This window comes from Orcinus orca, chromosome 19 (assembly GCF_937001465.1).
Source record: "Orcinus orca chromosome 19, mOrcOrc1.1, whole genome shotgun sequence".
In the NCBI taxonomy this organism is placed as follows: Eukaryota; Metazoa; Chordata; class Mammalia; order Artiodactyla; family Delphinidae; genus Orcinus; species Orcinus orca.
The window spans coordinates 51,696,790-51,715,871 of NC_064577.1; the positions used below are offsets into that span (position 1 = coordinate 51,696,790).

General features: G+C 54.0%; 1 protein-coding gene across 2 annotated transcripts; it reads left to right on the plus strand.

The window, feature by feature from the left end:
• The first annotated feature begins 134 nt into the window (after window positions 1-134).
• Window positions 135-6,952, plus strand: SUPT4H1 (SPT4 homolog, DSIF elongation factor subunit). 2 transcript variants are annotated; one of them, XM_004271768.4, is made up of 5 exons: window positions 135-292; window positions 801-907; window positions 4,736-4,791; window positions 5,079-5,132; window positions 5,793-6,952. In XM_004271768.4, exons 1-5 carry the CDS (start codon window positions 224-226, stop codon window positions 5,858-5,860), a joined length of 354 nt encoding a protein of 117 aa, XP_004271816.1. In that variant the 5' UTR covers window positions 135-223; the 3' UTR covers window positions 5,861-6,952. The 2 variants fall into 2 exon arrangements, with proteins under 2 accessions (XP_004271816.1, XP_033287596.1); XM_033431705.2 differs by lacking the exon at window positions 5,079-5,132.
• Window positions 6,953-19,082: the final 12,130 nt, after the last annotated feature.

Here is a 19,082-nt window from a genome sequence, read left to right on the forward strand (position 1 = left end):
AGGTGGCGGGGGTGCGCGCCGACCCAGGTGACTCCCGGCCGGCCCCGCCTCCTGGCGGGAGAAACCATCTCCTAAGGCGGGTGGAGGGGCGGGGCCGGCGGCCTCCCACGCCGGAAGAGGAAGTCTTGGAAACCGGAAGTGCGGGCATTCTGGGTAATTTGCTATTTACTTCCTGCGAGACAAGGTTGTGGCTCCTTCCTTCGCTGTTCTTCCGTGGGAGAAGATGGCCCTGGAGACGGTGCCGAAAGACCTGCGGCATCTGCGGGCTTGTTTGCTGTGTTCGCTGGTCAAGGTGTCTGTGGGGAACCTGGTTGTACGGGCGATGGAGGACCAAGCTGGGGGAAAGTGGGTGGAACAGGGCTACAGGAACAGTGAAGAGAGAAGTCAGGTCCAGGACCCAGGGGGTGGCAGGGGGACGTGGGAAGCAGCAGGAGGCCATCGTTTAAGTCGGTAGGAACGCAGGCAAATCTTGCAGCCGTGGGCATGGACGTTCTCACATGCCTTTGCAACTTCAGCTGTCAGCACAGGCCTGATCCTTTACAGCTGAGGGAGTGGTCGGAGAAGGTGCCTGACCCCACGGAGATTTAGGGAAAGGAATAGGTAAAACGCAATTGGGAACAAGAGAAGAAGGATTGTGAGAGTGGAACTTAGGAAAGGGGCTGTAGGAATGGGGGTGGGGGACCTGATGAGACAGAACTAACATAGGGAGCCTTGTACTTGACCAGGTAAAAGTATGGGGAAAGCTGTTTTTTCTTTTCGCCTTGTTCATGCTCACCTCTCTCCTTTTTTTCCCCTCCCAGACTATAGACCAGTTTGAATATGATGGCTGTGACAATTGTGATGCGTACCTTCAGATGAAGGGTAACCGGGAGATGGTATATGACTGCACCAGCTCTTCTTTTGATGGGTAAGCCCTTTAGGTTGCTGCATTCATTCTTTTACATTACCCGCATCCCACCAAGTAAATGTGGACAGACTCTTGAGACCCTCATCCTAGTTGGTCTCAAAGTTATTTTGAGACACACTAGTCCTGTGCTGTCCAGTACAGTAGCCACTAGCCGTGTGTGGCATTGAGTACCTGAAATGTGGCTAGTCCAAATTGAGATATGCTTTACCTGTAATGTGTACACTGGATTTCAAAGACTCAGCACAAGGAAAAAGAATGTAAAATATCTTGATTTTTCTTGTTTTAATCACATGCCATAATAATAATACTTTGAATATGTTGGGTTAAGTGAAATATATTATTGAAGTTAATTTAGCCTTTTGTCTTTACTCCTTTAACATGGCTACAGAAAATTTTAAAAATGACTTGCATGGCTTTCATTATATTTCCACTAGACAGGTCTTCACTAGACTGTTAGCTCATTGCTGATAGGGGCTGTTTATGTCATGCACCATGACCTGGCATAGGGCCTGGAAGGTGATGGATACTTAATACACATTTGTTGAATGTATGAAGATCCTTTTTGAAAATGAAGGGTAAATTTTGGCCCCAAAGCTGATGCTTTTAGATATCTCTAAGAGGCCCTAAGAGAAAAGTTTTCCCTTGGTGAGATTGCCCAGTGGGGGGAAGGGGAATGAGAGAAGTGTGAGTGGCTAGGTCTCAATTTTCCTTCCCCAAGGGAGGAGCCAGAGGGCAGTATTCTTTGGGGGTTAAGTTTCTTTTGGTTTCTAGGCCAATTAAGGGTCTGCATGCAAACTGGGCCCAAACCAGTGCATGCTAAAGTTCCTTCAAGGTGGGCCAACTTCATTCCTCCTTTGTTTGCCTTTAAGGAAGAGTAAAGGATTGAGCAAAACAGATGTTGCCATGGAACCTTTACTTCGTACATATGTACACATTCATGTGCACACTCAGATACTCCAGTTCTTTCATTCGTTAGCACAGTTACCATCCAGTGCTAACAAATGAATGGACTCCCATCTGTGGCTGCTGTGAGAGATGGCAAGAATTACACAATGAGATACTTACAAGTAAGAGAGACACAGTGTAAAGTTTTGCATGTTAGGGTTTTGGTTTTTTTGTTTAAAATCTGGTAAAATATACATAAAAACTTTTTGCCATTTTTAAGTGCAGAATTCATTCAACGGCATTAAATATATTCATATTTTTATGCAACTTATTACCACCATCTATCTCCAGAACTTTTTTTTTTTTTTTTTAGCCACACGGCATGTGGGATCTTAGTTCCCCCGCTAGGGATCAAACTCATGCCCCCTGCATTGGTAGCATGGAGTGTTAACCACTGGACCGCCAGGGAAGTCCCTCCAGAACATTTTTCATCTTCTCATTTCCTCCTCCCTGCAGCCCCTGGCAACTACCATTTTACTTTCCCTGTGAATTTGATTAGTCTGGGTACTTCCTGTAAGTGGAATCTTACAATATTTGTCCTTTTGTGATTGGTTCATTTCACGTAGCATAATGTCTTCAAGATTTATCCATATTGTAGCATGTGTCAGAATTTCCTTTTTAAGCTTAATAATATCCCATTTTATGTATATACCAAATTTTATTTATCTGTGCATCTATTGATGGATACGTGGATTGCTTCTACCTTTTGGCTGTTAGGAATAATGCTACCATGAACATGGCTTTACAAATACCTGTTCAGGTCCCTGCTTTCACTTCTTTGGGGTATGTATCCAGAAGTGGAGTTGCTGGATTATTCTCTGTTTAACATTTTGAGGAACTGCGATACTGTTTTCTATAGCAGCAGCATTTTACATTCCCACCAGCAGAGTACAAGGGTTCCAGTTTCGCCACATCCTTGTCAGCACTTGTTACTTTCTGTTTTTTGTTTTGTTTTTGATAATAGCTGCCCTGTTGGGTGTGAAGTGGTATCTTATGGTTTTGATTTGCATTTCTTTAATGATTAGTGATGTTGAGCATCTTTTCATGTGCTTATTGGCCATTTGTATATCTTCTTTGGAAAAAAGTCTCTTCAAATATAATTCAGTTATAAAAACTTGGAAATAACTACAGCTTCTAAGCAAGAAGTGTCTGAGGACTCCCATCTTTGGGCCACGGTTCTGGGTTTTACATTAAGTGACAACTCTGATATTGTTAGTGTCTTACTAAAGGATTGTCAGAGAGTTCTGAAGCATGCTATGTTCAATTAAAAAACAAAAGGTTATGACCATTTATCAGAGTCTGGGCATAATAGCTGCACGTGTCCAGGTTAAGCTGTCATTGTTTTCGAGTTCCTTAAGAGTTGAGTTGATGAGAACTGAGCAAGTAGAGTTTTTTGCCCAGTTTTGAATGAGGTTTTTGGTTTTTTGTTGTTGAGTTGTAGGAGTTATTTATGTATTCTGGTGCATATTAGGATTTGAAGAGTGAGTATATCAAAGGCTAAAGGAGATCAGAGGAGGGCTTGATGAACTCAGCCAGAAGTGGAGGAGATAGCATATGAGTCAGGCTCTTAATTAAGGAAAGAAATACAGGATTTTTGAGGAGGTTGAGATGAGAGAAAGGTAGAAAAAGCATTCTAAACAAAGGGACTGACCTGAGCAAAGGCATGGGGTCGGAAAACCAGGGTATGTTTGGAGAATGGTGGGAATTCTGTTTAGGTTAAATCATAAGGTTGGATAACAGACACTGTAAGGCTGGAAGGATAGATTGTGAAGGACAGAGGAGAATATACTTTTGGTCAGAAGAACAGCCTGCATACGTGCCTACCCCAGACTGGTCTGCCGGGCCAGGACGAGTACTACCCTACCTGCCACCCCTGGAGGTGGGGTCAGTTCCACTCAAAGCATATAGCTGAGAATGTAGGATTTGGATGGGGAGGGAGGCTTCCCAAATAAGAATCCAGGATTGCTGCCAAGAGAAGGGGGAATGGATACCGAGGAGGCAGTCAACAAACACCAGCGCCTGGTACAGATCTGTCACAGGAGGCAGTCAGTAAGTATTTGATCGAATGGGGGAATGACAAAAGTGACCTCTGTAGCTGCTTCTTTTTTGTTTTTTTTTTTGAAATTGGGGTATAGTGACCTCTGTAGCTTCTGAAAGCACCCGAAGCTTACCTGTCATGCTCAGTAGCAGGCTTCTGGCCCTTGTAGCCTCTGTTGCCTGTGCTCTGGGATTAGAGCTACCCTGAGAAGAATGATGAGGATAATAAAGGAGAGCTAATGTTTACTTAGCACCTACTCTGTGCTAGGGTTTTTCATGTATTAGCTCAACCTTCCAGTTTCATCTTACTGATGAAATTCTGAGGGAGGTCTCCATACGTGTGTCAGGCTGTACCGCTCATTAAAGGCAGAGCTTGCTTAAGTCTAACTTGTTTCTAGTAAGAGGACCCATTGTTTTGACTCACCCTCCCCTTTGCACTAGGCTCCAGCCCTCAGTGGTTGTGTTGGTCGTAATCAGTAATGCCATCTACCTCAAAAGCTGTCCCATTTCCCAGGGAATCGGTAGGCCAAGGATGCTTTTGAGCATGGCAAGACAGTCTTTGGGGGATGATGACTGACCTGTGACTGGTGGGCCAGGGACATAAGTGCAAAGGCCCTTTGTCAGTACTAGCTCTGAGTCAGTCCCTTCCCAGCACTAGAACTTCGTTTCCCCTGCTTTCTGGTAGAAACTCAATACTCGGCTTTTTCCTGGGTTTCCTCTCCCAGAACTGTTGTGCTGGCTGGGAACAGAGTAAAGGGGCGGGGGCGTGGGGCGGGCAGTTCCCTTGGTCTCTGTTCTCTAGTAGACGCAACTCAGGTTGACTCTCTGTTTCTTTCCCCTTTCTAGAATCATTGCGATGATGAGTCCAGAGGACAGCTGGGTCTCCAAGTGGCAGCGAGTCAGTAAGTGTCTCCCTTTCTCTTTATCCTGGCCTGGTTGTGTTGTCAGGGCCAGGGTGCGGGTGGGGGAGTCTTCAATCAGTGGGTAGGTGGCCCCAGAGTGAGAACGATGGGGTTGGAGGAAAGCCAAGGAAAGTGTCCTGTGTCCTGTCATTTAACACGTAGAGCCAAAAGAAGTGATTGCTCTTCTCTGGGAGTTGGCGGCATCTCTTTCATTTTTAGCTTAAGCTTCCATTTGGTCTTTAGTTGTAACTCACTCTTAAACTGCAGTCTCTTTTCTTCTCTTTCAGGTAACTTTAAGCCAGGTGTATATGCAGTGTCAGTCACTGGTCGCCTGCCCCAAGGTAATAATAATCATAGTAACGGCCAATGTTCATTTACTGTGTCAAGCTCTATGGAAGTTTCTTATGTGAATTAATGCCAGTCCTCACAACTCTGTGAGGGAAAGCAAATCTCAGAGAGGGTAAATAACTTGTCCAAGGTCACCCAGCTAGTAAGTAACGAGCCAGAATTTGGGGGCCCAGGCATCCTGGCTCCAGAACCCTTGCTTTTTTTTTTTTTTGCGGTACGCGGGCCTCTCACTGTTGTGGCCTCTCCCATTGTGGAGCACAGGCTCCGGACACGCAGGCTCAGCGGCCATGGCTCACGGGCCCAGCCGCTCCGCGGCATGTGGGATCTTCCCGGACCGGGGCACGAACCTGTGTCCCCTGCATCGGCAGGCGGACTCTCAACCACTGCGCCACCAGGGAAGCCCCAGAACCCTTGCTTTTGGTGACTACAGTGTGTCTCTCTTTTTCTTCTCATTCTTACCAAGTCATTGCCAAGCACTTGCCTGGATCTTCAAGGGTGACAAGCCGACCACGCAGTTCGGTTGATGAGCAGTCCAGGAACTCCAGTTTGCTTAGAGCACGCCACCCCTTCCCCTCACCAAGTGGTACCCGAGGGGCCTTTCTTATCTTCTGGAGTCTTCTTCCCTTACAGAGCTGTTTCTCTTCCTGCTGCAGGAATCGTGCGGGAGCTGAAGAGTCGAGGAGTGGCCTACAAATCCAGAGACACAGCCATAAAGACCTAGCGAGATGCACGGCCGCCAGCGTCTTTGCGCCTCGTCTCTGCCTCTGCTTACTCTTTGTTGTGAAACTAAATGGGCAGAACTTCAAATACGTGCCGCCCTCCGATTCTGAGATTCAGCAGACTGTTGAGAGAGCAGCACGTGTCCCTGGGCCATTTTACCTTCTCTGGGCTGCTGTGGGGTGGGAGTGGTTTGGGTTGGTGGATTAGCGGAGACTGACTTCAGTGGGGAGTAGGATGCTGGCCTTCCCTATGCACAGCCCGGGGCTGCGCCCTTGCGCATGGGCAGGACTCGGTCAGATGCCAGAAAACGTGAACCCCTAGGAATGCTCTTAAGCCCATAACAGATGCCTTGCCTCCCTCTTCCTTTGTCTTAACTGGGCACAGTAAGAACTCGTTGCCCAGTAAGCATCTTCCCAGAGCAGCAGAGGCCCTTCTGCTCCTCGTTATCTGTCTCTGAGCCTCCGGGATTGTAGCCTTTCTCGTGAGCTTCCCTGGGTCTCAGAGGTCTGCTGTCCTGAGTCTAGGCAAGCCCGTCAGCCTGGTAGTCCTGGTGTCTGGTGGTTGCAGCCTTCTGCCCTCTAGACCTGGCACAACAGGTGTCCCTTGAAGAAATCCTGAGGCTTCTTCGTATTACTTGCCCTTGATCATGTTTAAAACCTTTCTTTCCTTCTTTGTTTTCTTCTTTTTTCTGTCCTTCCTATACCTTAGGCCCACCAGTGACGCCCATGACCCCCCCCCCCCACTTTCCTGAGTTCCCCTAACTGGAGACCCTCAGGTTGCTGCTGGGTCTTGGTCTGGCTAGTTCGTGCCTCTCCTTTTCTCTCTGGCCTAGTAAGAGGGCCTTGAGTGATGTCATGGTATTGGCCAAGGTGAGTTATTTGTTTTGGAATTAAATATTTACCATAAATTCTCATTTACTTAAATTTCCACAGAAAATCATATTAAGTGTCCTCATTTTTATTTCCCTAACTTTCTTGTTCCCCATCTGCAAAACGAAAGTGATTGCATCCTATTTACCTCAGGATTTTTGTGATTATAAAAATAAAGCAATGTGAAAATTCTGTAACTTAAGTTTTATAAAAGGTAGAACTCGTTTGCTTTCCTTTTTCAGTCGTTCTTCAGTATACGCAGCATGTACACAGTTCACCGAAATAGTGGGGGAAGTGCCTGGGACGGGCGCGGGCGGGGCTCTGACTCGGGGCAGGGGTGCCTGCGCTGGGGCTTGGCGTCTTAGCCGCCTGGTGTTGCTAGTGAGTCAGTGTCTCTTGTTACTTGTGACCTGGACGGTGTGGGAAGGAGGGAGAGATGCTGCCTCTCCGGTGACCCTCCCAGGCCCAGGGGAGGAGGCTGGGACTGGCCCAGGCGCTCATGTCACCACTCACGGGTCCTGTCAAACCAGAACCGTTCTCTGATGCCTTCAAGCTCAGGGAGCGGTCTGTTAACCCCAATCCCAGCTGAGCTTTTCCAGGACTTTCCCAGCCCAGCACGCTGAGCTCCAGGGGTGGCGGTTTCTGTCGTTCAGTTTCAATGTGAAAGAAGCCTTGGGAAACAACCCCACCAGGCTAGAGTTTACGTCCTGGAGGGAAGACGTGGGTGTTAGTTAGCAAGAGTGCCGGGGCCACGCAGCCGACACCCAACTTTCACTGGCTTTCTCAGAAAGTCCCTTGGAAATCCCCAGCCGCCGTCCTGCGTGTCTGACCCGGACGTGGCTGCTTGGCGAGAATGGAAACAGTTGCGGGGGGCGGGGCGGGGGCAAGAGGACCTGTGCGCAGATAACCACACTCCCGCCGCCTCGGCCCCACACCCGGCGGCGCCCCAACTGTCAGCCTCGCCGGAAGCGAGAGACAGGCTCTGGCGGCTGTGGGGGAGGGCGGCCGGTCGCAGTGCCCGGATCTCAGACTCCGTGCGCCCCGCCGCTTCTGCCGGGGGCTGCGTCTGACTTCGCTCTCGCGCTTTCTCTCAGCGGTCCAGACGGGCGCCGAGGTGCCGGAGTCCTGTCCCCTGTTGGGAACCCAAAGAAGCTGAAGCGCGGACCGGTGGCTCACTCCCCGCGAGTGAGCAGTGCTGTGGGCGAGGGGAGGTTTCGGACGCCGGCATCCCCGTGCGTGAGGGCTGCGCCCCGTCTGGGAGCCCGTCGAAGTCTCAGCCCCATTCTGACTGCTGAGGTCCCACATCTGCCCGAAGCTCTCAGTCTCCTGCTTAGTAGTCTGGCTTCTCTTCTTGACCAAGGCAGGGCTCCTCCCCAGTGCAACAAGGACGGACCCAAGTCAGAAACAGTAGTGGCCCGGCTGCCTTCCCCTTGCCTTCCTGTTCCTCATTCTTCACCCGCTACCCACCACAGGCCGTGGGGTTAGGGTCTCCCCAAAATGGAGGGGCTAGCCGGCAGTGCGTGCAGCCTCCAGCCCAAAGCAGGGGTTGGTAGCTGATAGAACAAGGGTCAGAACATTCTGGTCTTGGAGGGAGCGGTTTTCCCAAGAGTAATGGGACAGGCTGGTGAGGGCCTAAACTCAGGCTGGGCTCTTCAGGTTTAGGGACTGAGGCCTCACTCCTCTGGCATGGCCATTACCTTCATAGTGCCAGCCTGTCTATAACTTGCTATTAATTCTCAAGTCCCTTCCCTGACACCTGGGGGGTGTGTGTGTGTGTGTGTGTGTGTAAAAGAGGTAGAAAATGTTTAAGAACAGACTAATAACATCTCACTCTGTCTGGAAGTCTGGTTCATGTTTGGTATCCGTAAAGCCTTTCATTTAAATAGCATTTTACAAGTCAACAAGGGGGCTTTCAACATCCATTATCTTATTTGATCCCCCAAAACCCCTGTGCCAAAGTTAACATCCTTAGGTCATGATGCAGAGGCTGAGGCTCAGAGAGTTAAAGCGACTTGGCCATGATCAAGCAGTGGAGGCTTAGCTCAAGAAACGCCTTGCCCACCCCCGGTTTAGGGCTGCGTTCTGACATAGTTCTCCCCAAACGCAGCAGCTTTGCTCCCTTCATGATTTTTCCACAGTACCAGCAAGCTGCATGTTGCCTGCACGCTGAGCTGCCCTAACCCCACTACTCCCACCACCTACAATCGCTAGGCCTCAAGTCCAAAACTAGCCAGAGAGGGGGAGGCAGTGTGGGGAAACGGCCAGAGAGGAGATACTCGGGATTTACTCAAGGATCCCTGTGCAGAGCATCGGGAAACTGGTCCAGTCCTCCAATTCCTGCCCGGCTGCATCTTCTGTTCCATTCCATCAGCTCTTGGGTATCTGCTGGCCTGTGCCAGGTCTCTCCAACCTCTCCTGCTTTTTTTTCAATCTGAAAGAAGCCTTGGGAAACAACCCCACCAGGCTAGAGTTTACGTCCTGGAGGGAAGACGTGGGTGTTAGTTAGCAAGAGTGCCGGGGCCACGCAGCCGACACCCAACTTTCACTGGCTAGAGGAGTAAAGTCACTTTACTTCTCTAAAAGAAGTTTCCTCTTCAAAAACAATGCAGTTGACAAAACTCTGGTGTTAGTTGACAGGATAGTGTTTCCTTTTGAAAGGTGGGGTGGAGAAGGGCATGAGGGGCCCCTGGTTACGGTCTGCTTTAGATCTGGATGCTAGTTACATAGGTCGATTCACTTTCTGGAGATTTACTGAGTTATACACTCATGATTTGTTCCCTTTTCTATTTGTCCATTATACCTGAAATGAAAAGTTTGCTTAAAAATGCAGTTGGCAGTTCTCGTCTTATGATAGTTTCGAGAATCAAATACAGTCATTTAGGTAAAAGCAATTTGAGAGCTGTAAACTACTAAGTCTATCTAAGAGATTGTCATTCAAAGTTGTCCCCCTCTAGATAAGTTCTAGGTAAGAACGTCCTCACTCTAGCCTTCTTGGGCAATAGATGTTCAAATGTATCTATCATCCGCAAATACATCAAGACGGAAACATTTTTCTTCAAGCACCATGGCTTTTTATCTCAATCTCTCTCTCCTTCTGTTCTTTCATTTGTATGACCTAAGGTTTGTTTATTTTTTAAATATATACTTCCTTTCTATTTGGCTGTGAGATTGTGAATGTGATTTAACCTCTACTTGGCTTAAAGTCATTGTTATAAAACCTCCATTTTTGTATCGTGTGGTGAAATGGTTCTGGGACTAATTATTTCTCTACCTCTTAGATTCATGTCAGCCTGTCAGCTGTCACTTCTGCTGCTCATGTGTGGCTGTCCCCCCTCCAGTCTTGTCTGAACCAGGAGATTAGCCATGCTGGTAAAAACTGCTGTTGGGTGAGCCAGTAAGTCTTGGACTGAGGAAGAAAGCACATGGCTGTCTGCCTGGGCCTTGGGGCTCAGAGGCCTTCACCATTGGGAGGGGGAGGTCTGGAGTGTGGGGGCAGAGGAAAGAGTGAAGGCAGACCCTGCAGAGAACGCAAGGGCTGGGAGAGTCAGGACTTGGGCCAGCCCCTCACTTGATGGGCGAGAAAACTGAGCCCCAGAGTCAAGGGTCAGCCTGCCCTCAAGAGGGGGTCACTGCTACTTTGTATGTCCTCCACTGCCTGGCTCAGTGCCTTTTGCCTACAGATGCTTGTGTTTCTCTTTGCTTTTAGACCCCAGGAAGCAGGAACTGAGTGCAGAGAAAACTCTGCCCTGGGCTGCTGGCTCCTAGAGGCCAGATCCTCTGAGAATATGATAGAAAACGTCTCCCCTCTAGACCTTGGCATTCCTAGTCTCAACACTCCCCCCAAAGTGGAGGGCAGGTATTACGGGGTCACGGACAGAGGACTTGAGGCCCAGGGGTCCGTCCCACAGCAGAGGGAGGCTTGTGCCTCTTAGAAGCCAGGGAGCCGGAAGGCCCCGTTTCAAGACCCTGTGCTGCTTCCTGCCTGTCCTCTCTCCTTCCTCCACACTGAGTCTCGTGCTCCAGAGAGAACTTGGGGGAAGATAAGGAATGGCTTCAGACGCCAGGGTGGGGAGACCCCAGCTTCCATCCAAAACGGAGCCCTCATTCCTTCTTCCCCAAACCCAGCAACTGCCACACTTTCAACCCCTCCCCCAAGCCCGGAAAATACCTGGAAGGAAGTGAGTGCTCTGGGCCACTAGCCGGAAGAGGGGGTTTAACTGTCACCTGGTCCCTGGGGGCTCGAGTGGCAGAGGGCAGAGGGGAAAATGCAAATCCATGCTTGGGAGAGAGAAGAACTGCGGAGAGGAAGAAGGTGGCAGCCAAGGCCCAGCCTTCCTTTGGGGCTTGTGGGCCCAGCAGGCGCTGGGGAGGCCTGAGGCAAGGGAGTGATCACAGGCCCTGGGAGAAGCCAGCAGCTGCCATGGGGCACTGGCACTTTCGCCCTGCACCTCCGGGGAGCAGGGAGATGGGGTGGGGTCTGCAGCTCCGTGGAGCCAGGCGGGAAGATGAGGAGATGGAGGAGGTCGGGGTGGGCGCTTTGCGTCACGTTTCCATGACTGAGTCTGAGGAAAGCGTGTCTGTTGCTTCTGCAGCAGGAGGGACTAAGCTGAGACTGGAAGGACCCCTCTGGCCTCCGCACCGCTCCTCCCCCTACCAGAGGCCAGAACTGGGAAACACGTGGTGTCCCTGCAAATGGATCTTTCACAGCCACTGGGAGGCAAGAGTAGAGCGAGAAGCCGCCCTTGGGCTAGTGCTTCCACGATAATAATTTGTTATATCAGTATGACAATTACCAGGTTCAAAAACTGGCCACCTCCATTATTGCATTTGATCCTCAGTGCCATCCTGTGGGGCATTATTTCCCTTTCACAGATGAGAAAACTGAGTTTCAGTTACATCATTTGCCCAAGGTCAGCGGCCAGGCAAATCTGGACTGGTGTTTCGGCCCAGCTGTCCCTTATGGCGTCCCTTCGGTTCCGCTGTGGCAGCTGGGGATCCAGGGCCCATAACTGGGGCAGGGGTGAGGGCTAGTTCTTCCTTTTTCCCCCTTGACCCCCGCCTGCAGGTGGGGCTCTTGGGGGTCGGGTCTGCCATCTGCAGTGCTAAGGTCTTTGGGGAGGAAGGCCTCAGCAACTCCTCGTGCTCACTCACCCTTGGACCCTTCCTGGAGGACCTGGGCTTCTGGCCCCGTCCCCTCTCCCGTTTTGCCCCAGGACTCTCACCAGCACCAACCCCCCAGCCGCAGCCCCAGGACGCAGCTGCCCGCACCCCATTGGCCGGCCAGGGAGCATTTGCCCTTATTTGGCCAGGCCGCTCCAGGCCGCCTCCACCCCCAGCCCAGCTTGTCTCTCTCACTTCGTCTTTTTGAGGTTTGCCTATGGGGCCCTGGCGGGCGTCGCTTCAAACACACTTTCTGGTTGAGTCACTTTTTAACGGCTCCAGTGCTGGGAGCTGCTGCGGCTGCTGCTGCACGAGTGACCCCCAGCCTTCGTGGCCCCGGATTTCGTGGCCCCAGCCTTCGTGGCCACCTCCCCCACCTGACTGCCTTAATGGGCTCCGAGGGAAGGAGCTGGGGTGGCCCTTCACTGCTGGGTTCTGCAGACCACTTGGTTACCCATTTAGACCCCTCTGCTGCCCCCACCCACAAGCCTGGGGCCTGGGAAGTCTGCCCTGAGCTCCTCCTGCTGCTTTTTCCAACCCCCTTCTCCAGCTGGGCTTGTGAACAGACAAGGCTGCATCTCCACTGTCTGTTGAGTATCCACAATGAGGTCTGCCAGGCCTGGTCCTCTGGGGGACTTTGGACTGAGTCCCTTAGGGAAACAGAAATGGGTTGCAGGCTGCTGGCTGATTTTCAGGAGGGTGAAACTTAACCTCACTGAGTTTCCGTTTCCTCATCTCTGAGATGGGGATACCATCATTTACATCACTGGGTCAGCATGATGATCAGATGAGGTTTTATAAAGTCCTCTAGACGCCTTGGCTTCTGTCCTTCCCCACCCCACCCCACCCTAGCTCAGCATGTAGAACATGGAGGTGAATAAAGAAACAGCTCACGGAGCAGTCCTCACGGTGCTCTCTGTTCTTTCCACCCCTCACCTTCTGCTTTTCCAGCTGCCCCTGGGACGTGAGGACTGCTGTGGAAGGCAGGATGCAGCAGGATGCTGGCAGATAGACAGAGGCATCCCCCAGCCCTTTGTCCCTGTTCCCAGCCAAGATGGGGGGCAGATTCTACTCGAGATCTCTTCCCAGCCACCTGCCTTCTCTGACCTATGGGAGGTCCGCCCTTGAGCCCTCTGGGGAAATCCACGGGAAGGTCTTGGAACATAGGCCTTGCTGCTTCCTCCTCCAAGGTCCTTGGGGCCCCTTGCTCTTGGGGACTTCCTGACTACACACAGGTCCTTTGGTCAAACTCCTCTTCAGTTTTATAGATGAAGTAAGGGCTGCGGGCTGGGGGAGCAGATCCAAAGTTACACTGTAAATAGCCATAGGGTGGGGACTGGACTCGTCTCCTACCTCCTAGTTCTGCCCTCTGTTCCGTGGTCCTGATGTTGGGGGTAGGTAGTTAGGCTGATGAGAGATCATAGTGGGTTCCAGGCAGGGATGGGACACACACACACACACACACACAGAGTTTATTTGTAGCAGTTAAAACTGGAGCAGGTGCAGCTCTGCAACTTAAACCAGGCAAATTTGGACCTTTGTGTGGAGGGAGCCAAGAGGGAGTTTTCTCTCATTTCCTCCCTGTGTCCCTAGGAGATCCCAGTTGAGGACGCCTCTGGTTTCATGGCCACTCCCACAGCAGTGGTCGGGGTGGCCTTCTTCCTCACACCCACACCCCCTTTCCTACGCAGCCCACCCTGCCTCTCTCTAGATGCTGTGGACAAAACCCTGAACCTGGCCCTGACTTGCTTTGTGACCTCAGGCTGCCTGCTGCCTCTCTCTGGTCTTGCAGCTCAGCTTCCTGACTCAGGTCAGTTTGCTGCCTGATCTTACTGCTTAAAAGGCCTTGGATACTATGATCCAGAGAGCTGAGCCAGACCCCGTCCCAGAGCAGAGCTGGCCTCCCAGGGTGCGCTGCAGCTGCCTCTTGCCGGGGTAGCACAGGAGAGCATGAGGTTCAACTTGGAGCGTGTCTGGGCAGTGCAGGCAGGACTGAGGGCAGAGCGTACCCACCCTCCCTGTCTGGAGGCCTCTCGGCACTCCTGGGGCCCACCCCACCACCAGCCCCAGGCCTTGGGATGAGGCAGGGGCCTTCCTTGGTGCCAACATGACCTCTGCCAGGGACACGGGCTGTCTTAGGTTCTTGAGGTGCTTCCATTTCCCAGCACCTGCTTCCCTCGGTGGCCCCCCCTCCCAGGGAGGGAGGCCAAAGGTCCTGACGTTTGGGGCTATCGACTCGCATTGTCCTTAGCCCCGATGTGCAGTGCTGGGGGCTCAATTTCCCTCCTTTGTGACCAGGCCCGTCCCCCAGCCTTGCTCGCTGCAGGGCGGGCCGCTCTGCCTCTGACTTCCTGTTTGTGTGCCCCGTGGGCCCTGCGGCTTCTCTCTTGTTGTCTCCACACCCCGCAGGTTATCTGGGCTGCCATCTTCGCCTGCCTGCCGAGTACGGGCCCCAGGCCTGTGCAGCTGGAGGGGAGGCTTCGTTTTCTTCTCCACCTTCCTGTGGAGACAAGACCCTCGCCTTTCTCCCCCCTCTGGGCCTGCTCTCCCTTGCAGGTGTTAGGCCGTCAAAAGACCGTTTGCTCCCCGTTTCTCCTCCTTGCCCGGTCAGCTTCTGCCCTCGTTATTTCCTCTCCTTCCAAACCCTCTTCCATCCGTACTCCAGGAAGCCCCCTCTGATGGGCCCCTGTGACTCTGAGGCCGCCACTGCAGCATCTGTTAGTCTAGCCCCATAGGCCCCTCAACCCCACCCAGGACTACTGTGCCCTTATTGCTACGGTTTTGTGAGCTGTCAGTATGCGTGGAGGCGTAGGGTGTTCTGCATCACCTGTCTGATTCAGGGCTCGCTCAAGTAAGAACCCCCGTCCCCATTAGGCCTGAAGCCTTGCACCTGCTTTAGGTACGCGCTGCTCACTCACACCAACCAATGAAGCTCCCATGCCCTGCACGTGTATCTGTGTCTTGCCTATCAGACTGGGGGGCCCTGAAGACGGGGCTGTGTCCTTTTCTCCTCAGGTTCACCTTTACCTGCCCACAGCCCCAGCTTGGCACACAAAGGTGGCTGTCCCCAAGGTCAGTGAGGTGGGGTGGGGCTGGGGATTAGGAGCCCGGAGCCCTCCCAGAGGCCAAGCCCAGGCCCAGCAGCCTCAGTCCCCTGCTCTGGTCCCACTTTGTTTCTGATGCCAGCTGCCCCACGGCTACTCCTTCTTAGCATGGCCCCTACCCCTTCTCCCCTTTGGCTATCTCTGAGCAGGTACGAGGAGTGTCAGAACTGGAAAGGACCACGGAGGACACGTTCTAGCAGAGTCCAGGTGAGCCCAGGCTGCCCAGTGAGTGCCTGGCTGAGCCCAGACCTACCACCAAGACCTGTCTATTGAAGAATAGACTTGAACTCCTCTCTCCTCCACAAAGAGAGGCCTCCTGTCTCAGGCACCTCCTCGCTCAGTGACCGGACATCGTCAAGGTTTAGTTTCTCTCATCCTGGGCACCTCTGGAAGCAGGAGTGGGAGCCGTGTCTCTCCCAGAGGTGCCTGTGTTCTGAAGCCACGCCCACCTCCCCCCAGTCACCTCCCAAGCTCGGGCCTCAGATTCCCAAGTGAGCCTTCCTGGGCATTTCCGGGGGAGAGGCAGGGGTGTCCAGCAGTGTGCAGCGGGCCTCCCTCAAAGCGCATCTGTAGGCCTGAGCTGGGGCATCACCCCCAGCGTGTGTGTGTGGGGTTCTGGGCCTGCTGTGCCTCTCTAGAATGGGGACTGTGAGTCCTCTGGGCTCCTCAAGCTGCGTGTGTGTGTGCGTGTGTGTGCATGTGTGTATGTGTATCTGTGTATATGTATGTGTGGGTCTGTGTGTATGCACGTGTGTGCGCGTGTGTCTGTGTCTGTGTATCTGTGTGTATGCATGTGCGTGCGTGTGTGTGCATCTCTCTGTGTGCATGTGTGTATGCACGTGCGTGCATGCGTGTATGTAAGTGCGTGTGTCTGTGTGTGCACGTGTGCCTGTGTATATGTATGTGTGTGCACGTGTGTGCGCGTGTGTGCACACGTGTATATGCATGTGTGTATGCACCTGTGTGCGTGTGTGTCTCTGTGTATGTGTGTCTGTGTGTATGCACGTGTGTGTGTGTGGACACGCCCGCGCACAGGCATCCACTGCTCGTCCCTCAGGTCCCTGTTGCTCAGTCCTTGAGGCCACACCTATGGGTCACGCAGCCCCGAGCAGGGCTTCGAGTCCAGTGCTCCTGTCCCACTCACCTGGTGGTTCTTACTGTCTCTGTGTCCTTATCTAAGACCCTGCCCCTTCCTCGTCCTTGATTTTGTTTCTGGTGTCCCTGTTCTCTTGGTTTGAGGCCCACCAGGGCTGGGGGAGAACTCCAGGCTACGGAGGCCCTGACCCGCTCCCCTTCCCCCCTCCCCCCGGCCCCTGGTCCCCTCCCCAGTTCCACCCTTCCTCAACCCCAGCGTCAGGGTGGAACGAGTGAAAGCCCCAGCCCTTCCAGAAACCACCTGACCCTGGAAGCTCTGTGGATGGGGAGGCTGGGCCTCAATCTCTCTCCTAGGGGGGGGAAAAAAAATCAGTGTCGGTCTTGGCCCAGGGCATTGAGGACAAACAGAGGAAAAGCAGCCTCTGATGTCACAGAGGAGCAGGCCTCATGGACGGCCCCACCCTGCTCAGGACGGGAGAGAGGCCCGGTTGGGGCTGGGGACTGCTGAGGGACAAGTGTGTCTCTCGGAAGGAAGCTCAGGTCTGACTTGCCGCAGGTCACAAGCTGAGGGAGCCTGTGGCAGAGCTGGGCCCCAAAGCCAGGCCCCCTGGCTCCCAGCCTGTGACTCTAGTTTCCCGGGACAAAACACGTCTGTGGTGATGACTCTAAGGGTGCTTTAGACAGAAGGTCGGGGTGGGGAGGGCGGGCAAGATGCTCATGGAGGAGGGGCCCTGAAGGGTGAGGGTCCAGGAACCCAGGTTACTGCACAACTTTGATATCCTTATCCTCTTATCGCCTAGGGCAGCCACTTCCCCTGCACCCAGGGTCTGGAGCAGTGGTCTGTTAAAGGAGCACTGTCCCATTTCTGGCCAGCTCGCCTGCCTCACCACTGTCTCTTCAGACCCTGCAGGCGGAGGACCCTGTTCCCCGTTCTCTGTCCCATTTAGGGGCCGGGAGATGGGTAACAATTTTCCAGGTTGAGGGTTGCTGGTCGTGGAGGAAAGGATGCCGAGCAATTTTCCTCCCTGCTGCTTCCCCCCGGATGCCAATCCTCTTCTGGGCCTCTGAATCTGAGCGGTCCCACAGTGTCTGTGGGCCCGACCCGGAATGGGGGACCCAGAGAAGATGCCCGTGGCCTTCTGGGAAGGAGTCACTGGGTGATTCTCGTCCACTCCTCGCTGCTTCCCCACCTCCTTACCCCGGCTCAATCCATTCTTCTTGATTCCAGAGCCAAGCCCACTGAGGGGCTTGGAGAGCCTTGGGGAAAATGTGTGACCCGGACCCAGTTCACCCCAGCCCCCCACCCAGCCCCACACCCTGTTTCCCGCCCCCCCAGCCAGGGGCCCCGGGATGGGCAGCTTCCTGCCTTCCCCATGGGGAAAGCGGGGGCGGCATGCAGGTGGGCGGGCCCCGTGCCCACATCCGGTAGCTGCTTAGAACCCCTCCTCGGAGCCTCCTTCTCTCCAGTCCTCCAAGCCTCATGGCTCCCAGGCCCTGCCTGAGACCCTAGATCTCACCACTGCTCTGCCCTGCCCCCTTATCCCTACAGGCCCTGAGGGAAGCATGAACACCGAGTCTAACGCCAACAGGCCCACCGGGCCCAAGTGTGACCCCCTGACTGTGCTGAGAGCTCAGGCCTGGCCTCCTGCGGTGGTGCTGGGCGGAGGGGTGGCTTTGCAGGGTGCTGAGGACAACTGAGTGCCTGGAGGGTACTGTGATGTGCTGGTCCGGAGCCCCGTCAAACATCTGCGCCTCTGTGGCCTTTCTGGGCAGCACATTTAGAGGAGCCGCGGCCCGGTCTGAATGCCACTGCTGTCCCGAAGGGAAGGGAGTCTTCTGGGCTGGGGTCAGCGGGGTAGGGCTCCAAGAGGGGGTTCTTTTCTTGTGCTGGAATTCGGGCCTCTGTCTTGGGTCCTCACCGAGGGGCCTGGCAGGGAGCCCTTACCTCCTGGGGTCACCCCTGTGGCAGTTCCAGACTCCTAAACTATCCCTGCAGCTGGTGCCGTGGGGGAAGGGCAGGCCTGGGGTCCCGGAAGCCACCTGCTCAGGGTGTGTGCGACATCTCTTCAGCCCCCCTCCCGCCAATTCCCAGCCTGTCTCTGGTTTCCTGTCGGTCTGTCCTCCCCAGGGAGGGGAGGGGCGGCTAATCGGCACCGCGGTGTGGAGGCGGGCTCCAGGACCGTTGGGCGCCCTGAGATCTGACCCACGTGGCCTCGGGGTTATAAGCCCTGCCCGCCCTGAAGGGAACCCCACTTGGGAGCCTGCGGCACAGGGCTTGCTCCCTTCAGCCCGGCAGCATCAGGTAAGGATCCGAACCTTCACTTCGGCCCCAGCCGGGGCTCCTTGACTCTGGGCCTCAAGGGCCGCTGAGGGGCTGGGGCCGCAGGCCCTGGGGGGAGACGTGCTCGCGAGGGGCTCTGGAAGCTTGCGCGCCAAGGCTTGCTAGCAGAGCTCTAGGCAAAGAGGTGCAGGAGCCCTCGCCTCGACGGCTTCTGTGGTGGGCCAGTCCTTCAGGTTGCCGGGCCTTGACTTCCCTCTGGACAAGGAGGGTCAAAGGGCTCCTGGCCCCCAGTGAAGAAAGAGGGGTCCAAGGTTTCAAGGCACAAGGGCCGGAGAGTAGGGTGGGCATGGCAGAGGGCGGGCAGAGGCTGAACAGTGGGACTCGCTGTCAGTGAGAGGTGCTAAGCGCCTCCCTCCACTCAACGTGGTCTCCATCTCTGTCAGGAGAGCCTTGGGCTCCTGGCTGGGGAGCCCCCGGGGTGGGGGGTGAGGGAGTCGGGCCCTGGGCTGCGGAGGAGGCTGGGCCCCCAGGCCTGGGGTCTGACTCTGGAGGGCAGGGTGGGTATAGCTGGAAGGGGTCACCCAGGGGGTCAGACCTGGGCACTAGGGTGAGGCCTCCAGAATAGCCGTGGTCTCTACCTGATCGTCCCTGAAAGTGGGGGGATGGGGTGGAGCCCGGGGGGGGGGTAGGGGAGGGAAGAGGGAACCAAAGAGG